Source organism: Hypanus sabinus, chromosome 3 (assembly GCF_030144855.1).
Source record: "Hypanus sabinus isolate sHypSab1 chromosome 3, sHypSab1.hap1, whole genome shotgun sequence".
Classification (NCBI taxonomy): Eukaryota; Metazoa; Chordata; class Chondrichthyes; order Myliobatiformes; family Dasyatidae; genus Hypanus; species Hypanus sabinus.
Window position 1 is genome coordinate 30,818,760 of NC_082708.1, and position 25,416 is coordinate 30,844,175.

The window sequence follows — 25,416 nt, forward strand, 5'->3', positions numbered from 1 at the left end:
CGGTCCCTTGTCAAATGTCCATGCAGACAACATCCACTGCATTGCCTTCATCTACTTTTCTAGCAACTTGCTCAAAAAAACTCTTATAAGATTGGTTAGACATGATCTACCCTACATGACTATCCTTAATCAGTCCATGTCTATCTGAATATTTACATATCTGGTCCCTTAGAATACCTTCAAATAATTTTCACACAACTGATGTCAGACTCACAAGTCAATAATTTCTTGGTTTCTGTTTAGAGCCTATTTTTTAAAAAAAAAGCACAGTGGAGCATCATCGGCTATCCTCCAGTCCTTGGGTACCTCTCCTGTCGTTAAGGAAGAATTAAATATCTGTGCTAGGACCCCAGCAATTTCTGCACTTGCCTCTTGTAGGGTCTAACGACACACTTTGTCAGGCCCTGGGGATTTATCCACCCTGATTTGCCTCAGGATAGCAAATACCTCCTGCTCTCTAATCTGTACAGGGTCCTTGAAGTTGAAGCCACTTTGCCTCACTTCAATAGTCTCTGTGTCCACCTCCCAAGTAAATACAGGAGCAAAAAAAAAACAAAATGTAAGATCTCCCCTATCTGTTTTGGCTCCATACATGAATTAACATCCTGGTCTTCAGAGACCCAATTTTGTTCCCTGAAATCCTTTTGCTTGTAACATAGCTGTAGAATCCCTGAAGATCCTCCTTCACCTGGTCTGCTGAGAAACTTCATGCCTTCTTTTAGTGCTCCTGATGTCTTTCTTAAGTGTTCTCTTGCATTTCTTATACTCCATAAGACCTCATTTGTTCCTGCCAACTTAACCTGCTATGCACCACCTTTTTTCTCTTAACCAGTGCTCTAATATCTCTTGAAGACCAAGGTTCCCTTCACTTGTTATCTTTACCTTTTGTTCGGACAGGCACATACAAGCTTTGTACTCCCAAAATTTAGTTTTTGAAGGCTTCCCACTTACCAAGTACACCTTTGCCAGAAAACATCCTGTCCCAATCCACACTTGCCAGATCATTTCTGATACCATCAAAATTGGCCTTTCTCCAATTTAAAATCTCAAACTGTGGACCAGACCTATCTTCTTGCATATTTGCTTTGGAACTAACGGCATTGTGGTCACTGGATGCAAAGTGTTCCCCGACACAAACTTCTATCACCTGCCCTGTCTCATTCCCTAATAGATCCAGTATTGCACGCTCTTTTGTTGGGACTTCTATGTACTAATGAAGGAAACTTTTCTAAACACATTTGACAAACTCTATCCTATTTAGTCCCTTTACAGTATGGGATTCCCAGTCAAGATGTGGAAAGTTAAAATCACCTAGTACAACAAACTCAAGTTTCTTGCAACAGTCTGTGATCTTGCTACAAATTTGTTCATCTAAATCCCTAGGACTGTTGGATGGTCTGTAATACAACCCCATTAACATGGTCATACCTTTCTTATTTCTCAGTTCCACCCATAATGCCTCAGAAGATGAGTTCTCCAGTCTGGCCTGACAGAGCACCAGAGTGAAAATTTTCCTGACCGGTAATGCCACTCCTCCTCCTATACCCACTTCCACTTTGTCATGTCTAAAACAACAGAATGCCAGAATATTTAATTGTCAGTCCTGCCCCTCCTGCAACCACGTCTCACTAATGGCTACAATGTCATAATTCCGGATGTTGATCCGTGCTCTGAACTCATCTGTGTTTCCTACAATACATCTTGCGTTGAAATATACGTACCTTAGAACACTAGTTACACCATGCTCAACCTTTTAATTACTGACTTTGTTTGAGGTCTTACCAACATCTGACTCCACAACCTCCCACTAACTGTCCTGGCCTTGATGGGATTTATATACTGGTCGGCAAATAGTAGCCGGGATGTGGGATAAAAATTTCAATGGGAAATAGAAAATCCATGTAATAAGGGCAATGTTACAATAGTCATGAGGCACTTCAATAGGCAGGTAGATTAGGAAAATCAGGTTAGTGCTGAAACCCCAAGACAGAGAACTCGTAGAATGCCTTTCAGATGGCTTTTTAGAGTGCCTTGTGGTTGAGCCCACTAGGGGAAAGGCAATTCTGGATTGGGTGTTGTGCAATAACCAGATTTGATTAAGCTTAAGGTAAAGGAACCCTTAGGAGGCAGTGATTGTAATATGATAGAATTCACCCTGCAGTTTGAGAGGGAATGAAACTGGAGTCAAATGTATCAGAATTGCAGTGGTGTGAAGGGAATTACAGAGGTACAGGAGAGGAGCTGGTTAATAGCTAGAAGTAATGTAGGCAATTCAGAGGGCATAGAATAAATACAGCCCAAAGGTGAAGAAGTTTTCTAAAGAAAGGATGATGTAACTGTGGCTGACAAGGTAGTCAGAGACAGCATAAAAGCAAAAGATGGGACATATAATTTAGCAAAAATTAGTAGGAAATTAGAGGATTGGGAAGCTTTTAAAATCCAACAAAAGACAACTAAAGAAACCATAAGGACAGAAAAGATGAAATATGAAGGTAAGCTAGCTAATTATATCAAAAAGGATATTAAAAAGTTTTTTGTTAAACATATATAAATAGTATGAAAGAGGTGAGTGTTGATATTGAACCACTGATAAGCTGTTCTTGGAGGCAATAATGGGGGGGACAAAGAAATGGCAGATGAAGTATTTTACGTCAGTATGCATCACCAGCAGTATGCAAGAAATTCAAGTGTCAGATGGCAGAAGTGAGATCAGTTGCTATTACTAAGGAGAAGGTGCTTTGGAAGCTGGAAGTAGGTATGTTACATGGACCAGATGGACTACACCTGACGGTTCTGAAAGTGGGAGGTGAAGAAATTGTGGAGGCATTAGTTTTGATCTTTCAAGAATCAATAGATTCTGGAATGATTCCAGAGGACTGGAAGATTGCAAATGCCGCTCCACTCTTTAAGAAGGGAGGAAGGCAGGAGGAAGGAAATTATAGCCCAATTAGCCCAACTTCAGTGGCTGGGAAGATGTTTGAGTCCATCATTAAAGATTAGGTTTCAGGCTATTTGGAGGCACATGATAAAGTACGGCAAAGTTTCAGCATAGTTTCCTTAAGGGGAAATCGTGCCTGATATATCTATTGGAATTATTTGTGAAAATAATGGTCAGGGAATAAAAAGGAGAGTCAGTGGATAGTGATTACTTCGGTTATCAGAAGGCCTTTGACAAGGTGCAGCACGTGAGGCAGCTTAACAAGATAAGGGTCCATGGTATGACAGGAAAGATACTAGCATGGATAGATGATTGGCTGACTGGCAGGAAGCAAAGAGTTAGAAAAAAAAAAGAGGGTGGATTCTAAAAAAGAGGACTAGTGGTATTCCGAAGAAGTCTGCATTGGGACTGCTTCTTTTCATGTTATATGTCAATGATTTGGATGCTGGAATTGATGGCTTTGTGGCCAAGTTTGCAGACAGTACAATTATAGGTGGAGGGTCAGGTTGTGTTGCGGAAGCAGGGAGTCCGCAGAAGGACTCAGACAGATTGGGAGAATGGGCAAAGAGGTGGTAGATGGAATAGAGTGGAAGGAAGCGTATGGTCATGCACTTTGGGAGAAAGAATAAAGGCATAGTCTATTTCCTAAATGAAGAGAAAATTCAAAAAATCTGAAGTGCAAAGGGACTTGGGAGTCCTTGAGCAGAACTTGCTGGCTGAGTTGGTGGTGAGGAAGCAAATGCGATGTTAGTGTTCATTTCAAGAGGACTAAAACATTAAAACAAGGATGTAATGCTGAAACTTTATAAAGCACACGTGAGCCTGCACTTGAGATTTGTGCAGCTTTAGGCACCTTATCTAAGAAAAGTTGTGGCATTGAGAGAGCCCAGAGGTGGTTCACGAGAATGGTTCCTGGAATGAAAGTGTTAATGTGAGAGGAGTGTTTGATGGCTCTGGGCCTGTACTCACGGGAGTTCAGAAGAATGTAAAGGGGGAACTCATTGAAACCTATCGAATACTGAAATGCCTGGATGGAGTCGATGTGGAGAGGATGTTTCCAATAATGGGTGAGTCTAGGACCAGAAGGCACAATCTCAGATTAGATGGATAACCATTTAGAACATAGATGAGAACATTTTTTTTTAAACTAGAGGGTGGTGAATCTGTGGAAGTCATTGCCATGGACAGCTGTGCAGGCCAAGTCTTTGTGCACATTTAAGGCAGAGATTGATAGGTTCCTGATTAATCAGGGCATCAAAGGTTACAGGGAGAAGGCAGGAGAATGCGGTTGAGAGGGGTATTAGATCAGCCGTGATGGAATGGCTGAGCAGATTCAATGGGCTGAGTGGCCTAATTCTGTTCCTATATCTTATGGACTGAATAGCATGTTCATGAGGGAGCAGAAATGAACTCAATGGACAGAATAGCCTTTGTTTTTGGGCCATTACCACTAATGGCTCCAAAAACCCTGACCAACAATGATACCCACCTCCCCACAGCATTGCAGAAACCACTGGCTTCAGCAGCAAACAATCCTCATAATTACTGTACCCTACATTGAGAAGTCCTGCTTTGTGTGCTTTATGAGGGCTTATAACTGAGATCAGACAATTTCATGTGGAGGAAGGTTTTGAAGCAATATTGTCGTAGGCACTAAGATTGAGATCAAGCATGGCAGGATCAAAAGAACTAAATGTTCTACTCCTGCTCCAATGTCTCATTTCGTCTTGGTAATGCACATCACTGCACAACCATGTGTTATGGGAGTCTTGGATAAAAAAAAATTAATTCCTGTTTAGTAAGTACAAATGATAGAAAATAGCCAATGTAGTTAAATGCCATCTCTTACCAAATAATAAACACAAGCAGAATCTTGAAAAACCTTAACTTAATCTCTGTTGACAAACGCCTTTCATTTTCTGTGTAGATACCCTGTCTTTCCTTCAGCAATGAAGCAACTGAAAAATAAAGGACTTGTTATAGAACATCTTAACATATCCGATTAGCACAGATAAGATGGATCATTGACATACAGAATCCTACAATATCATCACATTCAGAAATACTATCATATACATGATACAGTGATCCAAATTGAAAGAAACTGACTGACAACGTTGTTAGTCATTTTCCTCAGTGAATTGCACACAACAGCTTCCACAGGCAAATGAAAACACGATGCCTGGTGAATTAATTCAGTGCCTATAAAAAGTATTCCACCCCCCCTCCCCCGGACGTTCTCATGTTTTATTGTTTTACAACATTGAATCACAGTGGATTTAACTTGACTTTTTTGACACTGATCAATAGAAAAGACCCTTTCATGTCAAAGTGAAAACGAATTTCTACAAATTTGGTCTAAATTTATTACAACTATTAAACCCAAATTATTGATTGCATAATTATTCACTGTCATGAAGACAGTATTTACCTTTGGTAGCAATTACAGCCTTGAGTCTGTGTGGATAGGTCTCTCTCAGCTTTGCACATATGGGCACTTCAATTTTTCCCCTATTCTTCTTTACAAAACTGCTCAAGCTCTGTCAGATTCCATGGGGATCATGAGTGAACAGCCCTTTTCAAGTCCAGCCACAAATTCTCAACTGGATTGAGGTCTGGACTCTGACTTGGCCACTCCAGGATATTAGCAGTTGTTTTTAAGTCATTCCTGTGTAGCTTTGGCTTTATGCTTGGGCTCACTCTTGCAGCAAAACAAATCTTCTCCCAAGTCGCAGTTCTCTTGCAGACTGCATGCAATAGGTTCTCCTCTAGGATTTCCCTGTATTTTGTTGCATTCATTTTACCCTCTACCTCCACAAGCTTTCCAGGGCCTGCTGCAGTGAAGCATCCCCACAGCACGATATAGCCACAAACATGCCTCACGGTAGGGATGGTTTGTTTTTGATGATGTGCAGTGTTTGGCTTATGCTAAACACGTTAAATCTGATGGCTAAAAGTTCTATTTTCATTTCATCAGTCCATAGAACCTTCTTCCAGCTGACTTCAGGGTCTCCCACATGTCTTCTGGCAAACACTAGCTGAGATTTCATGTGAATTTTTTCAATTGTGGCCTTCATGTTGCCACTCTCCTGTAAAGCTGCAACTGGTGAAGCACCCAGCCAACAGTTGTTGTATGTGCAGTCTCTCCCATCTCAGCCACTGAAGCTTGTAACTCCTCCAGAGTTGCAATAGGTCTCTTGGTGGCCTCCCTCACTCGTCCCCTTCTTGCACGGTCACTCAGTTTTTGAAGACAGCCTGCTCTGGGCAGATTTACAGCTGTGCCATATTCTTTCCATTTCTTGATGATTGACTTAACTGTACTCCAAGGGATATTCAGTGACTTGGAAATTTTCTTGTTTCCATCTCCTGACTTGTGCTTTTCACAAGGTTACTTTGAATGTTCTTTTGTCTTCATGGTGTAGTTTTTGCTGGGATACTGACTCACCAACATTGGACCTCCCAGATTGAGGTGTATTTTTACTACAATCAATTGAAACACCTTGACTGCACACAGGTGATCTTCATTTAACTGATTTTGTGACTTTTCAAACCTATTGGCTGCACCCCAGTGATGATTTGGTGTGTCATACTGAAGGGAGTGAATACTTATGCAACAAATATTTTGTGTTTTATATTTGTAATTAATTCAGACCACTTTGAAGAGATTTGGCTTCACTTTGATATGAAAGAGTTTTTTTTCTGTTTATTAGCATAAAAAAGCCAAATTAACTCCACTGTGATTCAATGTTGTAAAACAATAAAACATGAAGACTTCAGGTGGGGGGATGAATACTTTTTATAGGCACTGTAAATGCACACACAAAATGTTGGAGGAGCTCAGCAAGTCAGGCAGCATCTATGGAGGAGAATAAACAGTCAACCCTTCTGAAGGGTTCTGGTCTAAAATGTTGACTGGTTATTCCCCTCCATAGACTCTCCAACATTTTGTGCATTGCCAAAGATTTCCAGAATCTGCAGAATCTCTTGTGTTTATGACTCGATAGATTATTTTTTCCCCTCACTCACTCCCACGGCACAAATAAATGACCCTCAGTCATCAGGTAAATTAATTATACTCCTCACTTACTAGGTTGTGTTTGCTCCTCCTGCCACTCGAAGGCCTTGAATTATTCTTCCCATGAGACTTTGCCAACTGTCTGCTCAGCTTGAATGGAAAGCAGAATGCCACCACAAGCCACCAATAGGAATTGGAATTGCACAGCACCAATCATTAGCAGAAGGAAAGAGTTGTGGATCACACAATTCCATTTCCACCTTTCAAGGAAAGCCAAGGTCTGTGGCATCAGGGATCCCATGATTCCTATTCACTCATTGGATAGCTAGAGACAATGGTGATTCACCAAGGAGAAATGCACTTTAATTCTATAATCCATGCTGTTAAACAGAGGGTAAAGCAAATAGTGCCAGAAACTGGTGGAATGAAGCAGCTCCTGGTGAATGGTATGTAGCTTACATCTAGCTAGTAACATGAGATGGCAGGCAAAGGTGTGGAGCTAATTCCCTGACCAAATACCAATTAACGGGTGACATTATATTACCTGTGAATATTATTCCCTAGGAGTATAAGCACACTAAGTCAACCATGGGAACGTTACAGTAAGCCCAATGTCTGTACAGGATTTTCCAGTGGAAGGAACTGGATAAAATCCACAGAGATTGAATTTTCCCTAATGAACTAGAGGCACGGTGGTCAATAGTTCCTCAGCAGAGACCAACCTGTGCAGGATCTGGAAACAAAACCTCAGGCCCTTAACAGTTCATTAATCACCAAAAGCCTCCGCAAAATACCACTTGTTTAGATGTTGAAAACGAGCACATGAGCAACACTGGCATAAATCATATCAACATTGAAAACTCTTATTGATCCTACCTGCAGATGCAGCTTTCCAAAACAGAATGGGGTTAATAAACAGAACGAGCAACAGCGGAGCATAGGTAGTGACATAATGTGGAACTGCATGCTGAAGTCCATTTTCACAGCTGAAAGATGATTAAAATGATGTTAGCCATACCTGGGAATTGGTGGTAGGGTAACTCTCCCTACCACAAACCGTGGTCTCAGACGAAGTTGAAATGAGCCGGCACAATGTTGTGGGCTGAAGGGCCTGTACTGTACTGCAGTGTTCTGTGTTTCATTTTACAACAAGAGTGTGCCGTGAGAACTCTTAAGACCTTAAATGGACAAAAGCAAGTCCAAATTAAATGTTTTCTCACTAGTAGACAAAGATTACAAGTTACATGAGTTTATCTGGATATGCTCAAAAGCTCATCTGTATCTGAAAGCTGTTTCCCACTATCTTGCTCCTATGACCTCCATTTAGTAGCTTTTGAAGTCCGGTGTGGGGCTCAGATTTTCAAATTGATCCGTTTTGAGAGTGAATTATGGGATTCATAACATGATAATGGCATTACCATATCAGGGGTCCGTCCTGGGTCCAGCATGCAAGTGCCATCACAAACTGTGCCTCTACTTTCTTAGAAGTTTGCAAAGATTCATGTCACGTCTAAAACTTTGACCAACTTCTGCAGTGGACCTGACTGGTTGCATCGTGGCCTGATATGGAAACACCAGAGCCCTTGAATGGATAAGCCTACAAAAAGTAGTGGATACAGCCCAGCCCATCACATGCAAAGCCCTCCACATCATCAAAAGCATTTACAATGAGTGCTGCCACAAGAAAGGAGCATCCATCGTCAAGAACCCCCATCACCCAGGCCATGTTCTCTTCTCAGTGCTACCATTGCTCTGGATGTACAGGTGTCTTAAGTCCAGGTTCAGGAGCAGTTATTACCCTACAACATGGCTCCTGAACCAGTGTGGATAACTTCGCTCACCTCAACACAGAAATGACTCCACCGTCTGTAAACTCTTTTTCAAGAACTCTGCAACTCAGTATTATTTATTTACTTTTTTTATTAGCATTTGCACAATTTGTCTTCCAGTGCCCTTTGGTTGTTTGTCAATCGTTGCTGTTTATAGTTCTTCCTAAATTCTACTGTATTTCTTTATTTTTCTGTAAATGCCTGTAAGAAAATAAGTCTTGAGGTAATATATGGGGACGTACATGTACTTCGATATTAGATTTACTGTCATCTTTGAACTTTGATGATGGAACAGCTCATGGGCAAATCAACTCACCACTCTGCAGAACATCTGAAGGGAGGTTTGCTTTTACTGTACACCCACCAGACGTATTGGGCCACATTATAGGTCTATGATTTTTATGATGGAATTGATGGGTTTCTGGCCAAGATTGAGCATGATAGGTGGGTGGGCAAGTAGCATTGAGGAAGCAGGGACCCTGCAGAAGGACTTGGACACAAAGGATGATACACAAAGAGGTAGCAGATGGAATACAGTGTGGAGAAATGTATGGTGATGCATGTCAATAGAAGGAATAAAGGCATACACTACCTTCTAAATGGGGAGACTATCCAGAAATCATTGTTGCAAATAGGCTTGGGAGTCCTCGTGCAGGAATCCCTAGAGCTTAACTTGCAGATTGAGTCAGTGGTAAGGAAGGCAACTGAAGGATTAGCACTGTCTTATCCCCCCCTTGTTCAATCTCTTCCCACCTATGTTTGTGACACTTCTCACACTTGAATTTTTTCAATGATTTCAAGTTCCCTGGCCCCCACCACCTTATTTTCACCATGGACATCCAGTCCCTATATATCTCCATCCCCCACCCTGACGGTCTCAAAGCTCTTCGCTTCTTTTTGGATTCCAGACATAACCAATTTCCCTCTACCACCACTCTCCTCCGTCTAGCGGAATTAGTTCTTACTCCCAATAATTTCTCCTTTGGCTCCTCCCACTTCCTTCAAACCAAGGGTGTAGCCATGGGCACCCGCATGGGTCCCAGTTATACCTGCCTTTTTTGTTGGCTTTGTGGAACAGTCCATGTTCCAACTCTATACAGGTATCCGTCCCCCTCTTTTCCTTTGCTACATCGACGACTGCATTGGTGCTGCCTCTTGCACGCGTGCTGAGCTCAATGACTTTATTAACTTTGCTTCCAACTTTCACCCTGCCCTCAGATTTACCTGGTCCATTTCCGACACCTCCCTCCCCTTTCTTGATCTTTCTGTCTCCATCTCTGGAGACGGCTTATCTATTGATATCTACTATAAGCCTACAGACTCTCACAGCTACCTGGACTATTCCTCTTCCCACCCTGTCTCTTGCAAAAATGCTATCCCCTTCTCACAATTCCTCCGTCTCCACCGCATCTGCTCTCAGGATGAGGCTTTTCATTCCAGGACAAAGGAGCTGTCTTCCTTTTTTAAACAAAGGGGCTTCCCTTCTTCCACCATCAACTCTGCTCTCAAACACATTTCTCCTACTTCCCGCACATCTGCCCTCACCCCATCCACCTGCCACCCCACTTGGGATAGGGTTCCCCTTGTCCTCACCTACCAACCCACCAGCCTCCAGGTCCAACGTATAATTCTCCGTAACTTCCGCCACCTTCAACGGGATCCCACTACCAAACACATCTTTCCCTCCCTCCCATCTTTCTGCTTTTCACAGGGATCGCTCCCTACGCGACTCCCTTGTCCATTCATCCCCCTCAACCTTCCCACTGATCTCCCTCCTGGCACTTATCCTTGTAAGCGAAACAAGTGCTACACCTGCCCTTACACTTCCTCCCTCACCACCATTCAGGGCCCCAGACAGTCCTTCCAGGTGAGGTGACACTTCACATGTGAGTCGGCTGGTGTGATATACTGTGTCCTGTGCACCCGGTGGCCTTTTATATATTGGTGAGACCCGATGCAGACTGGGAGACCATTTCGCTGGACACCTATGCTTGGTCCGCCAGAGAAAGCAGGATCTCCCAGTGGCCACACATTTTAATTCCACGTCCCATTCCCATTCTGATATGTCTATCCATGGCCTCCTCTACTGTCAAGATGAATCCACAATCAGGTTGGAGGAACAACACCTTATATACCGGCTGGGTAGCCTCCAACCTGATGGCATGAACATTGACTTCTCTAACTTCCGTTAATGCCCCTGCTCCCCTTCTTACCCCATCTCTGACATACTTAGTTGTTCATTTTTTTTTTCTTTCTCTCTGCCCATCACCCTGCCTGTTCTCCATCTCCCTTTGGTGCTCCCCACCCTTTCTTTCTCCCAAGGCTTCCTGTCCCATGATCCTTTTCCCTTCTCCAGCTCTGTATCACTTTCGCCAATCACCTTTCCAGCTCTTAGCTTCATCCCACCCCCTCCGGTCTTCTCCTGTTGTTTCACATTTCCCCCTCCCCCCACTACTTTCAAATCTCTTAGTATCTCTCCTTTCAGTTAGTCCTGATGAAGGGTCTCGGCCCGAAACGTCGACAGTGCTTCTCCCTATAGATGCTGCCTGGCCTGCTGTGTTCCACCAGTATTTTGTGTGTGTTGTTTGAAAGGTTAGCATTCACTTTGAGAGGACTAGAATATAAAAGCAAGGTACAATGTTGAGGCTTTATAAGGGTATTGGTCAGACCTCATTAGGAGTATTGTGAGCAGTTTTGGGCCCTTTATCTAAGAAAGGATGTGTTGGCATGGGAGAAGGTCCAGAGGAGGTTTGTAAGAATGATTCTGGGAATGAAAGGGTTAATACACGAGGGGCATTTGTTGGGTCTGGGCCTGTACTCGCTGGAGTTTAGAAGAATGAGGGGTGATTTCATTGAATCCTGTGAAATATTGTAAGGCCAAGACAGAGTGGACATAGACAGGATGTTTCCAGTAGTGGGCGAGTCTAGGCACAACCTTAAAACAGACGGACATCCTTTAGAACAGAGATGAGGGTGAATTTTTTTTTCAGGCAAAGGGTGATGAATCTGTGAATTCACTGTCACAGATGGCTGTGGAGGTTAAGTCAGAGGGTATAAGTCAAGCAGAGGTTGATAGGTATTTGATTAGGAATGGTGTCAAAAGTTACAGCAAAAAAAGCAGGAAAGTGGGTTTGAGAGGGAAACTAAATTAACCATGATGGAATGGTGGAGTAGATTTAATGGGCTGAATGGCCAAATTCTACTCCTATGTCTAATGGCCTTATCCAATGAACTCATGCACTAATGTTATTATGTTAATTTTGACATGTAAATAATGTATAATTTATGTTAATTTAAGTCTTTTAACCTATGCTTGTAAAGCTTATAATATACTGCTGCTGCAAAAAGCCCATTTTCATGGCATTTATACCATGTACGATTATGACAATAAACTTGAACTTGAGCCCAGTGCCAGGGATGTTGTGATACAATTGTTAACCATCATGCAAGATGTCCCTTTGAATAATATAATTTAGAAGCTGCAGAAGGGGTTGAAATTCTACTATTATCTTATCAGGCAAGTGTGTGGGAAGTAGTGTTCAGCAATTTTGAACAATCACAAAATATTTCTTTAAACTGTGTCCAGTTTGTGAAAGTTAAGAGGAAAAAAAAGCTCTTCCAATCCCAACCTGAGTCAGAGCACCGAATCATACCTTTTGGCCCACCAGCTCCCTGCTGACCATCAATTATCTATATAAGAACATAAGAAATCGGAGCAGGAGTAGGACATCCGGCCCGTCAAGCCTGCCCTGCCGTTTAATAAGATCATTGTTGATCTTACTGAATGGCTGTCTTTCCACCTACCTGTCTTGCCCCCATAACTCTTAATTCCCCTCATTTGTAATGTACAAATCACATTTACCAGTATGGCCCAAGGCCCACAGCGCCTTGGCAATTCAAGTACTCATCTAGAAGCTTTTTAAATGTTGTGCGAATATCTACAAACGTTTGTACTTCTACAACCTTTTCAGGTCACATGTCCCACATTCCAGCTGCCCTCTCAGTGAAGAAGGTCTCCTCTTAACCTTGATAGTCCTCACCTCAAAACCCATGCCTCTTTGCCTTTAGGCACCTCTTCCATGGGTGTGGACTTACCTGGAAATCGAGGGAAAGTAGAGCATGCCTACACCTTCAACGCACAGGAGGGTCACCAGGCCCCAGGTCAACATGTGGTACAGCACAAGAATACTAAAAAAAAATGAATAACTTTTAATATCTATTATTAGTCAAAGTGCAACTGTTGAAGAGTTCGGATGGAAGAATGCAAGGTCAAAATCGCAGACGACACCAAGAGCAGGGGCGTAGTGCACAGCGAGGAAGGCTGTCAAAGGTTGCAGCAGGATTTGGACCAGCTGGAAAAATGGGCTGAAAATGAAGGATTGAATTTAATGCAAACAATTGGGAAGTGCTGCACTTCAGGACAAACCAGGATAAGTCTTACACAGTGAGCAGTAGGCTACTGAAGAGTGTGGTAGAACTGAGGGATCTGGGAATACAGACCCGTAATTTATTGTAAGTGGTGTCACAGGTAGATAAGAGTTGTAAAGAGAGCTTTTAGAACATGGGCCTTTGTAAATCAAAGTACTGAGTACAGGAGTTGGGATTATTTTAATGTTGTATAAGACTTTGGTGGACCCCAATTTGGATCACAGTGTCCCATACTGGACACCTATCTACAGGAAAGATATCAGTAAGATTGAAAGAATGCAGAGAAAATTTACAAGGCTTTTGCCAGGACTTGAGGACCTGAGTTATAGGGAAAGGTCAAATAGGTTAGGACTTTATTCCCTGAAGCACAGGAAAATAAGCAGGGATTAGACAGAGGTATACAAAATTATGAGGGGTATATAAAGGTTAAAAGCAAACAGGCATTTTTCACTGAGGTTAGATGAGACTACAACTAGAGGTCATGGGTTGGGTGAAAGGTGAAATGCATAAGGGGAACACGAAGGAGAACTTCTTCACTGAGGGTGGTGAAAGTGTGGAACAACCTGCCAGTGGAAGTGATGGAAGCAGGTTTAATTTCAATATTTAAGAGAAATTTGCTTAGGCATATGGATGAGATGGGAATGGAGGGCTATGGTACAGGTGCAGATCGATGGGACTAAGCAGTACAATCGTTCATTATGGACTAAATTGGCCAATGGGCCTGTCTCTGCTGTAATATTCTAGAAACTATAAACTATAGGGCATCATAAGGCCACAGATCCCCATCTTTGGATACTGTGCCACATCTTCATTTGTAAAGATCATCAACCCATGCTTTCCTCACCAAAGGGGTGGCTGCACAAGATTGGGGGATGAGGCAGAGGAAGGGAGGGAAGGATATTACCAGTGGAAACCCGACAGGGGGGCAGCACTGTCCAACTTCCACTACAGAGGTCTCAGATGAGGACTTCAAAGGGCAGATTTCACCAGGCGGTTTGCAGTGGTGCTTGCACCATAGATTCCCTGGAATGTAGGAGAATGAGGAGAGATTTGATATACAACGTTATGAGGGGCATAGATAGGGTAAATGCAACCATGTTTATTTTTTGTTCTCCCACAGACATTGGGTGAAACTAGAAATAGAGGTCATAGGTTAAGGGAGAAAGCTGAAATATTTATGGGGAACTTCTTCATTCAGGGGGTGCTACCAGTGTGGAACCAGCTGCCAGTGTAAGTGGTGGATTATGGGTTCAATTTCAACATTTAAGAGATGTTTGGATAAGCACGTGGATGGGGAATAGGGAGCTATGGTGCAGATGTGGGTCGACAGGACGAAGCAGAATAATGAACTAATTAGGCACAAGGTGTTGTGCAGAGTGTGAAGCTCATCCTTTCCTGTGATTGTAAGTGGCGACAGGGTGTGCCACCGCGAGCATTGGGGCAGAGTTACTGACAGAGTGGTAGGGACAGGCTATGAGGTTGCCTCCTCTTGCTCGGCAGCTACTCACACAATATTGGTCGGGAGGCTATATAGCAAGAGGCAGACCACCACCGATCTTGGTTCCCTCTCTGCAGAGTGCTCCAGGATCTCTTGACACACTTACACACCTGCCAGCACAGCAGTCTGTCCAAGATATGGGGTTTTCTTTCCAACACCGAGGCACATCAGTTGGGCCAACCTTATCACCCCTCTCCAGTCACCCTTAAGGTGCTCATGGCAAGTCCCCTTCTTGAATCTCCCAGTCCTTCTTATGAAAGTATTCCCATACTGCAGTTGGCCAGGGAATTCCAGGATCTAGACCCAGTGACAATGGAAGACCAGGGATGCATTTCCAAGCTGGAATGTTTTGTGACTTTATGCATTTCCATCTATCTGTAAGACCATAAGATATTGGAGAAGCAGGCCATTCGGCCCATCAGGTCTATGCTGCCATTCAATCATGGGCTGATCCAATTCTTCCAGTCATCCCCACTCACCTGCCTTCTCCCCATACCCTTTCATACCCAGGCTAATCAAGAACCTATCTATCTCTGCCTTAAATACACCCGTTGACTTGGCCTCCACAGCCGCAACAAATTCCGTAGATTTACCACCCTCTGATTAAAGTAATTTCTCCGCACCTCTGTTCTAAATGGACATCCTTCAATCCCGAAGTCGTGCCCTCTTGTCCTAGACTCCCCTACCATGGGAAATAACTTTGCCATATCTAATCTGTTCATGCCTTTTAACATTCGTATTGTTCCTATGAGATCCCCCCTCATTCTTCTGAACTCCAGGGAATACAGCTCAAAAGCTGCCAGACGTTCTTCATATGGTAACCCTTTCATTCCTGGAACCATTCTCGTGAACCTTCTCTAAACCCTCTCCAATGTCAGTATATCCTTTCCAAAATAAGGAGCCCAAATCTGCACACAATACTCCAAGTGTGGTCTCACGAGAGCCTTATAGAGCTTCAACATCACATCCCTGCACTTATATTCTATACCTGTAGAAATGAATGCCAACATTGCATTTGCCTTCTTCACCACCAACTCAACCTGGAGGTTAACCTTTAGGGTATCTTGCACAAGAACTCCTAAGTCCCTTTGCATCTCTTCATTTTAAATTCTCTCTCCATCTAAATGGTAGTCTGCCCATTTATTTCTTCCACTAAAGTGCATGACCATACACTTTCCAACATTGTATTTCATTTGTCACTTCTTTGCCCATTCCCTAAACTATCTAAGACTGTCTGCAAGCTCTCTGTTTCCTCAACACTACCTGTTCCTCCACCTAACTCCACTGGTAACTGGCAGCCAGTCAGAATAGAAGCCCTTTATTCCCACTCTCTGTTTTCTGCTGACCAGCCAATGCTCCACCCATGCTAGTAATTTCCCTGTAATTCCATGGGCTCTTATCTTGCTAAGCAGCCGCATGTGCAGCACCTTGTCAAAGGCCTTCTGAAAATCCAAGTACACCATGTCTACTGCATCTCCTTTGTCTACCCTGCTTGTAATTTCCTCAAAAAATTGCAGTAGGTTTGTCAGGCAGGATTTTCCTTTCAGGAAACCATACTAGCTTTGGCCTATTTTGTCACATGCCTCCAGGTACTCCATAATCTCATCCCTAACAATCGATTTCAACAAATTCCCAGACACTGATGTCAGGCTAATAGGTCTATAGTTTCCTTTCTGCTGCCTCCCACCCTTCTTAAATAGCAGAGTAACATTTGCAATTTTCCAGTCAACCAGTACAATGCCAGAATCCATCGATTCTTGAAAGATCATTGTTAATGCCTCCGCAATCTCTCCAGCTACTTCCTTTAAAACCCGAGGGTGCATTTCATCAGGTCCAGGAGATTTATCCACCCTCGGACCATTAAGCTTCCTGAGTACCTTCTCAGTCGTAATTTTCACTGCACATTCTTCACTTCCCTGACACTCTTGAATGTCCAATATACTGCAGACGTCTTCCACTGTGAAGACTGATGCAAAATACGCATTCAGTTCCTCTGCCATCTCTGTGTCTCTCATTACAATATCTCTGACATCATTTTCTATTGGTCCTATATCTACCCTCATCTCTCTTTTACCCTTTATATACTTAAAAAAGCTTTTAGTATCTGTGGCAGTAGAGGTCACAAGTTTGGGAGGCCAATTGCTGCAGGAGAAATTTGTAGATGGTTCACACTGCAGCAACTAGGCACCAGTTGTGGATAGGATACCAATCACTCATCCTGCTTTGTCCCAGGAGGTGCCGCTTTAGCGCTGTTGGAAATACACTTGTGCAGATGAATGAGGAATGTGGAAAGGTATAGTTAAATATCTTGCGCCATAGGTTCACTCTAAGGGTTCACTTTGCCCCCCAAAAATTTGTGCTCATAAATCCAGTTCTCTATCTCAAACTGCTCATGATGGGGCTGATGGTTAGAAATAATTCTTTAAAAGGGACAAATATTATCCAAAAGCAAGAACTGAAATGGTTAGGAAAAGAACATATTTACTGGTAAGAACATAACAAAGTTTACATGGAGAGGTCTGAGAATGGGGTTGAGAGGGTTAACAAATCAACCATGATGGAAAAGTGGAGCAGACTCAATGGGCTGAATGGCCTAATTCTGCTCCTGTGTCATGGTATTATAGTGCAGGATTAAATTAAGAGGAGAGATACCAGAATGTATCAGGACCTCAAAAGTACAAAAATCAAAATTACAGAATTCATAATTTTGTAAATCAAGACCATTTTAAAGCAAAGAAAATCTAGAGAAAAGGATCAACATTGGGTTAAAAATATGGAATAGTTCAGCAGAGGCACAGGCCCTTCAACCCACAATGTCTGTGCTGAATGTGATGCCAAATTAAACAATCTTCTCTGCCTGCATATGATCCACATCCTTGAGTGCTGAACGAATATCTGCTGAAAAAACTTCTAAATGGTATTGTATCTGCATCCACCACTATCCCTGGTATCCACTTCTACCCAGAGAGAGAAAAAACATTTTTCCCCTTGGGTAGAAATGTCAAATGCTAGATTGTCTACTCCGTTCCCTCTAAGTTGCTCAGGCGCACCACCGCACAGCAACTGAAAAGCTCCCACGAATGCAGCCTTCGTTGCTATGCAGCTGGAATTTTATTTTATATAATATAAATATAATTTTAAAATTATGCTACTATAATTGTGAAATATCCTATAATTACATTAATGAATATAATCCATTAGTTTTCTAAATAATAAGTGTACCACAACCTTTACTTTGAAACATTTTAGGGCTTCAACATTTTTACACTGTCGGTGTTTCAAGATACAACACTGTTACAAATTGTAATAATAGACACAGAATGGAAGTCAGTAACTCATTGTTAGTAAACTTTAGGCCTGCTGAACATTGACATCGCCTAGTCAGTATTCTTAGTATAGATAATAACCAAAAAAAAGGGCATTTAAAGTGCTGCACAGTTTTCAGGCTGTGTGAAAATGTCCCTCTTTGGGCAATGGTTGGACTACGCAGTTGTTAAAAAATTAGATGGAACATTGTTGTCTACCCTGTTTACAATAAACTTCAATCACGTCAGCCTCCAGTATTCCAGAGAAAATACGAGAAATTTGCTCAACCTCTCCTTACAGCTCGCATACTCTAAGCCAGTCAACATCCTGGTAAGCAACTTCTGCACCCTTTCCAAAGCCCCCACACCCTTGGTGCAAAGGGGCAATGAGAACTGTACACAATCAATTAATACAAAACACATGAAACACCGGCCTGGAGCACCCCCTTCAGACAGATTAACTGGCAGCACAAATCAGGTGTCCAATGTGGAAATCTCCCTGATATAAATGACTCAGTAGTTTTTGTTCGATGGCTTTTGAGAACGGAGATTTAATAAATATATTGCTAAAAACAGAATGGAATGAAAGAATACTAAAGATTGGCTTTGTCACATGTACCAGCAAGGATTGTGCTGGGGGTAATCTGAAAGTGTTGTCATGCTTCCAGTGCCAACATAGCATGCCCACAACTCACTAATCCTAACCTTAGGTCTTTGGAATATGGGAGGAAACTAGAGCACCCAGGGAAAACCCACATGGTCACAGAGGGAATGTACAAACTTTTTACAAACAGTAGCAGGAATTAAACCCCAACTGGTGATGCTGGCACTGTAAAGCAATGGTGCTAACTGCTATGTTACAATGCCACCCCAATCTAATCTTCAAATATCGGTCTCCTCCAAATCTTGTTCATGTTCATTGACAACAGATGATAGTGGTCCTGAATTGTGGGCTAAATGGCCTGTTCCTGTACTGTACTGTACTGTTCTATGTTCAAACTGTGAGGCAGACCTGACCAGCCTTCTCAAGTCCAGCTATAGACAAACAGATTGGTCTCCATCAGCTCCAACCAGCACCACATCGCCCGCATTAAGAGTCAGAGAGTCAGAGCATTACTCTTAGATTCCATTATCTAAAGCTATACAGTCAGTGGCCAATTTATTAGGCACCTCCTGTATATAATAGAATGGCCACTGAAGGTATGTTTATGATCTTCTGCTGCTGTAGCCCATCCACTTCAAGGTTCAATGTGTTGTGCATTCAAAGATACTCTCCTGCACACACCACTGTTGTAACACGTAGTTTCTTGAATTACTGATGCCTTCCTGTCAGCTTGAACCAGTCTGGCCATTCTCCTCTGATCTCTTTCATTAACAAGGCAGTTCACTGGATATTTTTTGTTTACCACACTGTTGTCTGTGAACTCTAGATAGAGTGCTGTGTGTGAAAAATCCCTGGAGATCAGCAGTTTCTGAGATACTCAAACCACCCCATCTGGCACCAACATTTATTCCACAGTCAAAGTCACTTAGATCACATTTCTTCATGTTTCATCTGAGCAACAATTGAACCTCTTGACTGTGCCTGCATACCGTAATGCAATAAGTTGCTGCTACATGATCGGCTGATTAGATATTTACATTAGCACGTACTTAATAAAGTGGCCAGTAAGTGTACGTGTATACTTAACAAGCTGCGTTGTAGACAATCTAAATAGAATTGCTGTATAAAATGAGGTATGATTCCTGTTGTAGAATTAGAAAATGCTCTTCATCACTGTGGACTAATTACTTATGAAACATTTATTTCATAATGGGTGATAGGGAGCAATTTTAATCATACATTATATGCCCCTGTGGCTTGGTAGGAACATATCTGAAGGCAGCAAGTGCTAATTATCTCACCAAGAGATCCTCCATAATGTTGCACTCAAACATCAGCACTTTTGTTCATTGTATCCTCAAATTAACTTGGTGTCTCTCCAGTTTTAAAATTTGCCACTCTAGTCAATGACACAGAGGTAATTACTATATTTGGAGGAGCTACAAGGAAATCATGACTGGCGGAGAATGATTACCGCTTTATTATTTGCTTTTCAGAAGTCTCCAAAAGAAAAGTCCCTTTGCTAAGTGTAACGTGGACATGTAACATGACAGGATTATGATGGGAAGGAGAGCAGAAGCAGCCAAAGAAAATTGAAATAATAGAAAAAAAAAGAAAATTATTAGCAACAGGAAAATCACATCAAGCAGACATGTTTCAATGATTCACAATTTTTTTAAAAAGACATCACTTGAACCCTTCTCTCATTTGCACACATTTGATTCTTTACACATAAACAAGATCTACCACTAACTTTCCTCATATTCTCTCATTCCATCCATCTAAAAATGTCTAATGTGTTTCCAATGTCATTGTGTTATAATCAACCTCTGTCAATAGTCTTTACATACACTAAAAATAACTCAATTAACATTCAATGCAACCACTTCAGCAAGAAGTTTTGGTTGCCTCACTACAGGAAGGATGTGGAAGCCATAGAAAGGGTGCAGAGGAGATTTACAAGGATGTTGCCTGGATTGCGGAGAATGCCTTATGAGGATAGGTTGAGTGAACTCAGCCTTTTCTCCTTGGAGCAGCGGAGGATGAGAGGTGACCTTGTAGAGGTGTATAAGATGTTGAGAGGCGTTAATCATGTGAATAGTCAGAGGCTTTTTCCCAGGGCTGAAATGGTTGCCACAAGAGGACACAGGTTTAAGGTGCTGGGGAGTAGGTACAGAGGAGATGTCAGGGGTAAGTATTTGTACTCAAAGAGTGGTGAGTGCGTGGAATGGGCTGCCGGCAATGGTGGTGGAGGTGGATACAATAGGATCTTTTAATAGACTTTTGGACAGGTACGTGCTTAGAAAAATAGAGGGCTATAGGTAAGCCTAGTAATTTCTAGGGTAGGGTTACGTTTGGCACAATTTTGTGGGCCGAAGGTCCTGTATTGTGCTGTAGGTTTTCTATGTTTCTAATTCTTAAGCTTATTATGGTATATTTTGGTGTAATAATTGAATGTAGCCCCAAATTACAAAAAGTGCAAATTAATTTTTAATGCTATAACGCACAAGTTGAATGTTATTCCTGGCTGCAATGTACGATGCTGTTAACAAACTCTTTACAGATAATTTACTCTGTGAACTTGCCTTAGTCCAGAAGATCGTTTTACAATAAGATAAACATCCACAGCATAGCAGAACAACCACCAGAATGTGGCACTGTAGAACAGCTGAATCCATATCTGAGAGGAAGGGACAAAAATTTAAATGCCTTTATTGCCATCAGATAAACAACTTACAAATTGATCATCTTAAATAGATAATAAGGGTGCAGAGAAAATGTTACTTCATAAACATGTTTTAATATCTTAATTGCAACATTAGAAAAAAGCACTGTTGAGTTTTACAAGCAATTTCTACTTACAGCACTGGCTACACAAAACGCTGTCGGCCACAATTCGGACTCATTAGCAGAGATTCTTGATGCAAAATTTGGAGAGCTAAGCCATACTGATGATCTGATTATAATACCTAAGGGGCAGATAGTCGTGAGAGAATTCTGAACATAGAGTAAGTAAGTACATTAGTAGCAGGAAACCTGCGATAAGTCAATCTCTTTTAAGCAATTACTAATGCTCTTTTTAGACCATTTCACTAGAACCCTTTTCACATATGGACACATCTAGTGCAAAAGAGAAAAAAGGAATAATAAGGTAGTGTTCATGAGCTGGTCAGAAATCTGATAGCAGAGGAGAAGCTGTTCCTAAATTACTGAGTGCAGGTCTTAGGCTCCTGTGCTACTTCCCTGATGGAAATAACAAGAAGAGGGTATAAGGGCCTTTCTGAGGAACTACCTTCAGTAGCTGTCCTTGACATCAGGGATTGTTTGTACCCATTATGGAACTGACTGAGTGTACAACCCTTTGCACCCTCTTGCAATCTTGTGCATTGGAGGCTCCATACCAGATTGTGATGTACCCAGTCAGAATGTTCTTCATTGTACACCTCCAGAAATTTGCAAGTCTTTTTGACTCCAAAGCTTCAGATGAAGGAGGGCCACTGGTGCGCCTTCTTCATTATTGTGTCTGTGTTCCGTGCAAGGTAGGGTCCTCGAGATGTTGACCCCAGGACGCTAAAGCTGCTCACCTTCTTCTCCGCTGACCCTTCAATGAGGACGGGCATGTGTCACCCTGACATCTCCTTCCTGAAGTCCACAGCCAGTTCTTTGGTCTTGCTGATGTTGAGTACAAAGTTATTGTTGTGACACCATGCAACCAGCTGATCTACCTCACACCTTTAAGCTGTCTTGTCACTATCTGATATTCTACCAACAAAGTAGCACCAATGACACCTTTAGAGATGACAGTTGAGGAGGAATGGATTCTGTAATTGGTGCTCTGTAGCTCTGGACTCACTTTCAGGGACTCTGTGTTTAATGGCTGATGTATTATTTGTTGACTTTTTTATTGCTTCAACGATTTGTTCTTTTTTCACACATTGGATGTTTGATGGTCTTTGTTGTGTGGATTTATTTTTAAAGTGGGTTTTATTGTGTTTCTTTGTTTTGTGGCTTCCTGCAAGAAGATAAATCTCGAGACTGTATAAATGTACTTCAGAATCAGGTTTAATAGTATCTGCATATGTTGTGAAATTTGTTAACTTTGCAGCAGCAGTACAATACATGCAATACATGATAAATATAGAAAAAAACTGAATTACTGTAAGTATGTCTATATTTAATAGCTACATTAAAATAAGTAGTGCAAAAATAAGTAATGCTTTGGCAGGATAGATTAGAGGGCTCATCTAGGGAGGCTATTTGGGTGGAATTGAGGATTGGGAAAGGTGTAGTAACACTTACAGGAGTGTTTTATAGACCACCTAATGGGGAGCGAGAATCGGAGGAGCAAATTTATAGGGAGATAGCAGATATTTGTAGTAAGCACAAGGTTGTGATTGTGGGAGATTTTAATTTTCCACACCTAGACTGGGTAGCCTATTCTGTAAAAGGGCTGAATGGTTTGGAGTTTGTAAAATGTGTGCAGGATAGTTTTTTGCAGCAATACATAGAGGTACCAACTAGAGAAGGGGCAGTGTTGGATCTCCTGTTAGGGAATGAGATAGGTCAGGTGACGGAGGTAAGTGTTGGACAGCACTTCGGTTCCAGTGATCACAATGCCATTAGTTTCAATATAATTACGGAGAAGGATAGGACTGGTCCCAGGGTTGAGATTTTTGATCGGAGAAAGGCTAACTTTGAGGAGATGTGAAAGGATTTAGAAAGAGTGGATTGGGACAATTTGTTTTATAGGAAGGATGTAATAGAGAAATGGAGGTCATTTAAAGGTGAAATTTTGAGGGTACAGAATCTTTATGTTCCTGATAGGTTGAAAGGAAAGGTTAAAAGTTTGAGAGAGCCATGGTTTTCAAGGGATATTGGAAACTTGGTTTGGAAAAAGAGGGAGATCTACAATAAATATAGGCAGTATGAAGTAAATGAGGTGTTCGAGGAATATATAGAATATGAAAAGAATCTTAAGAAAGAAATTAGAAAAACTAAAAGAAGGTATGAGCAAACACAAGGAAATCTGCAGATGCTGGAAATTCAAACAATAACACACACACAAAATGCCGGTGGAACACAGCATTTTGTGTGTGTTGTTGTAAGACGATATGAGGTTGCTTTGGCAAGTAAGGTGAAAATAAATCCAAAGGGTTTCTACAATTATATTAATAGCAAAAGGATAGTGAGGGATAAAATTGGTCCTTTAGAGAATCAGATTGGACAGCTATGTGCAGAGCCAAAAGATTTGGGGAAGATTTTGAACAATTTATTTTCTTTGGTACTCACTAAGGAGAAGAAAATTGAATTGTGCGAGGTAAGGGAAACAAGTAGGGTAGTTTTGGAAATTATGATGATTAAAGAAGAGGAAGTACTGGCGCTTTTAAAGAATACAAAAGTGGATAAATCTCCAGGTTCTGACAGGATATTCCCTAGGACCTTGAGGGAAGTTAGTGTAGAAATAGCAGGGGCTCTGACAGAAACATTTCAAATGTCATTAGAGACAGGGATGGTGCCAGAGGATTGGCATATTGCTCATGTGATTCCATTGTTTAAGAAGGGTTCTAAAAGTAAACCTAGCAATTATCGGCCTGTAAGTGTCTTTGAATACCCCTGCCAGTTGGTTGGCACAAGTTTTCAGAGCTCTACCACTTACTCCATCAGGACCTGCTGCCCTGCAAGGGTTCACCCTCCTAACATCAGCCCCTGAGACAGAGATCGTGGTCACCAGGTGCAGCAAGGAACCTGACAGCTGTAGTTTTATTCTCCCTCTCAAAGCCAGCATAAAAAGCGTTGAGCTCATCTGGTAGTGAAGTTTCACTGTCATTCACGATGTTGAGTTTCAGTCTGTAGGAAGCAGTATCTTGCAAACCCTGCCACAGTTGATGTGCATCCAATATCGCCTCCAACCTCACTCGGAATTGTCTCTTCACTCTTGAAATCGTCCTCCACAAGTCATACCTGGTCTTCTTATATAGACCTGGGTCACCTGACATAAATACCACGGATCTAGTCCTCAGCTGACAACGAACCTCCTGGTTCATCCATGGCTTTTTGTTTGGGAATATACAGTATATCTTTGTAGGCACACACTCATCCACACAGGTTTCAATGAAGATGGTGGCAACTGCAGCATACTCATCCAGGTTCGAAGACGAATCCCTGAACACAGTCCAGTCCACCGATTCAAAGCAGTCCTGTAGGCGCTCCTGTTCCTCTCTTGGTCCTCACTGCTGGTGTTACAGTCTTCAGTCTCTGCCGATACTCAGGGAGTAGAAGTACAGTCAGGTGATCAGACTTCTCGAAGTGAGGGCATGGAATAGCACAGTAAAAACTCTTCATCTTAGTGTAACAGTGGTCCAGTGTGTTGTTTTTTCTGGCACTACAACACATTGTAAAGGCAAGTGTCACCCAGTTTCTAAATAGACACTGAAACCATGAATACTACCTCAGTATTTTCTTATTTCTGTTATTTTGCACTACTTATTTTAACTTAACTATTATAATATATATATATATATATATATATATATATTTGATGTTACTCAGGCCTATCTCTATATTTATTTATCATTATTTCATTGTACTGCTGCTGTAAAGTTAACAAATTTAATGACATATGTCGGTGATGTTAAATCTGATTCTGATTTGTTGATAGTAATTATTTAGTGACTTTTTCAAGCTGACTTGGTTACTTTGAAAGTTTTGAACTTCTTTCCATTTAGTACAAGTTTTGCTTCTTTCTCTCTCCCAAGATATTTTAAGTTCTGGTGTGTCAGAGTAAAAATTAGCTGACTCT

At 41.8% G+C, this 25,416-nt stretch overlaps 1 protein-coding gene across 1 annotated transcript in view; it reads right to left on the reverse strand.

Annotated features, from left to right (window-relative positions):
• The window catches only part of gpr143 (G protein-coupled receptor 143), a 56,880-nt gene that overhangs the window by 21,040 nt on the left and 10,424 nt on the right, over positions 1-25,416 (reverse strand). Inside the window, exons 2-6 of the mRNA XM_059963255.1 lie at positions 21,480-21,586; positions 21,203-21,297; positions 12,878-12,970; positions 7,830-7,939; positions 4,788-4,896 (exon numbers count right to left, since the gene is read on the reverse strand). Coding sequence (XP_059819238.1) covers positions 4,788-4,896; positions 7,830-7,939; positions 12,878-12,970; positions 21,203-21,297; positions 21,480-21,586 — 514 coding nt within the window. The remainder of the gene's footprint in view (positions 1-4,787; positions 4,897-7,829; positions 7,940-12,877; positions 12,971-21,202; positions 21,298-21,479; positions 21,587-25,416) is intronic.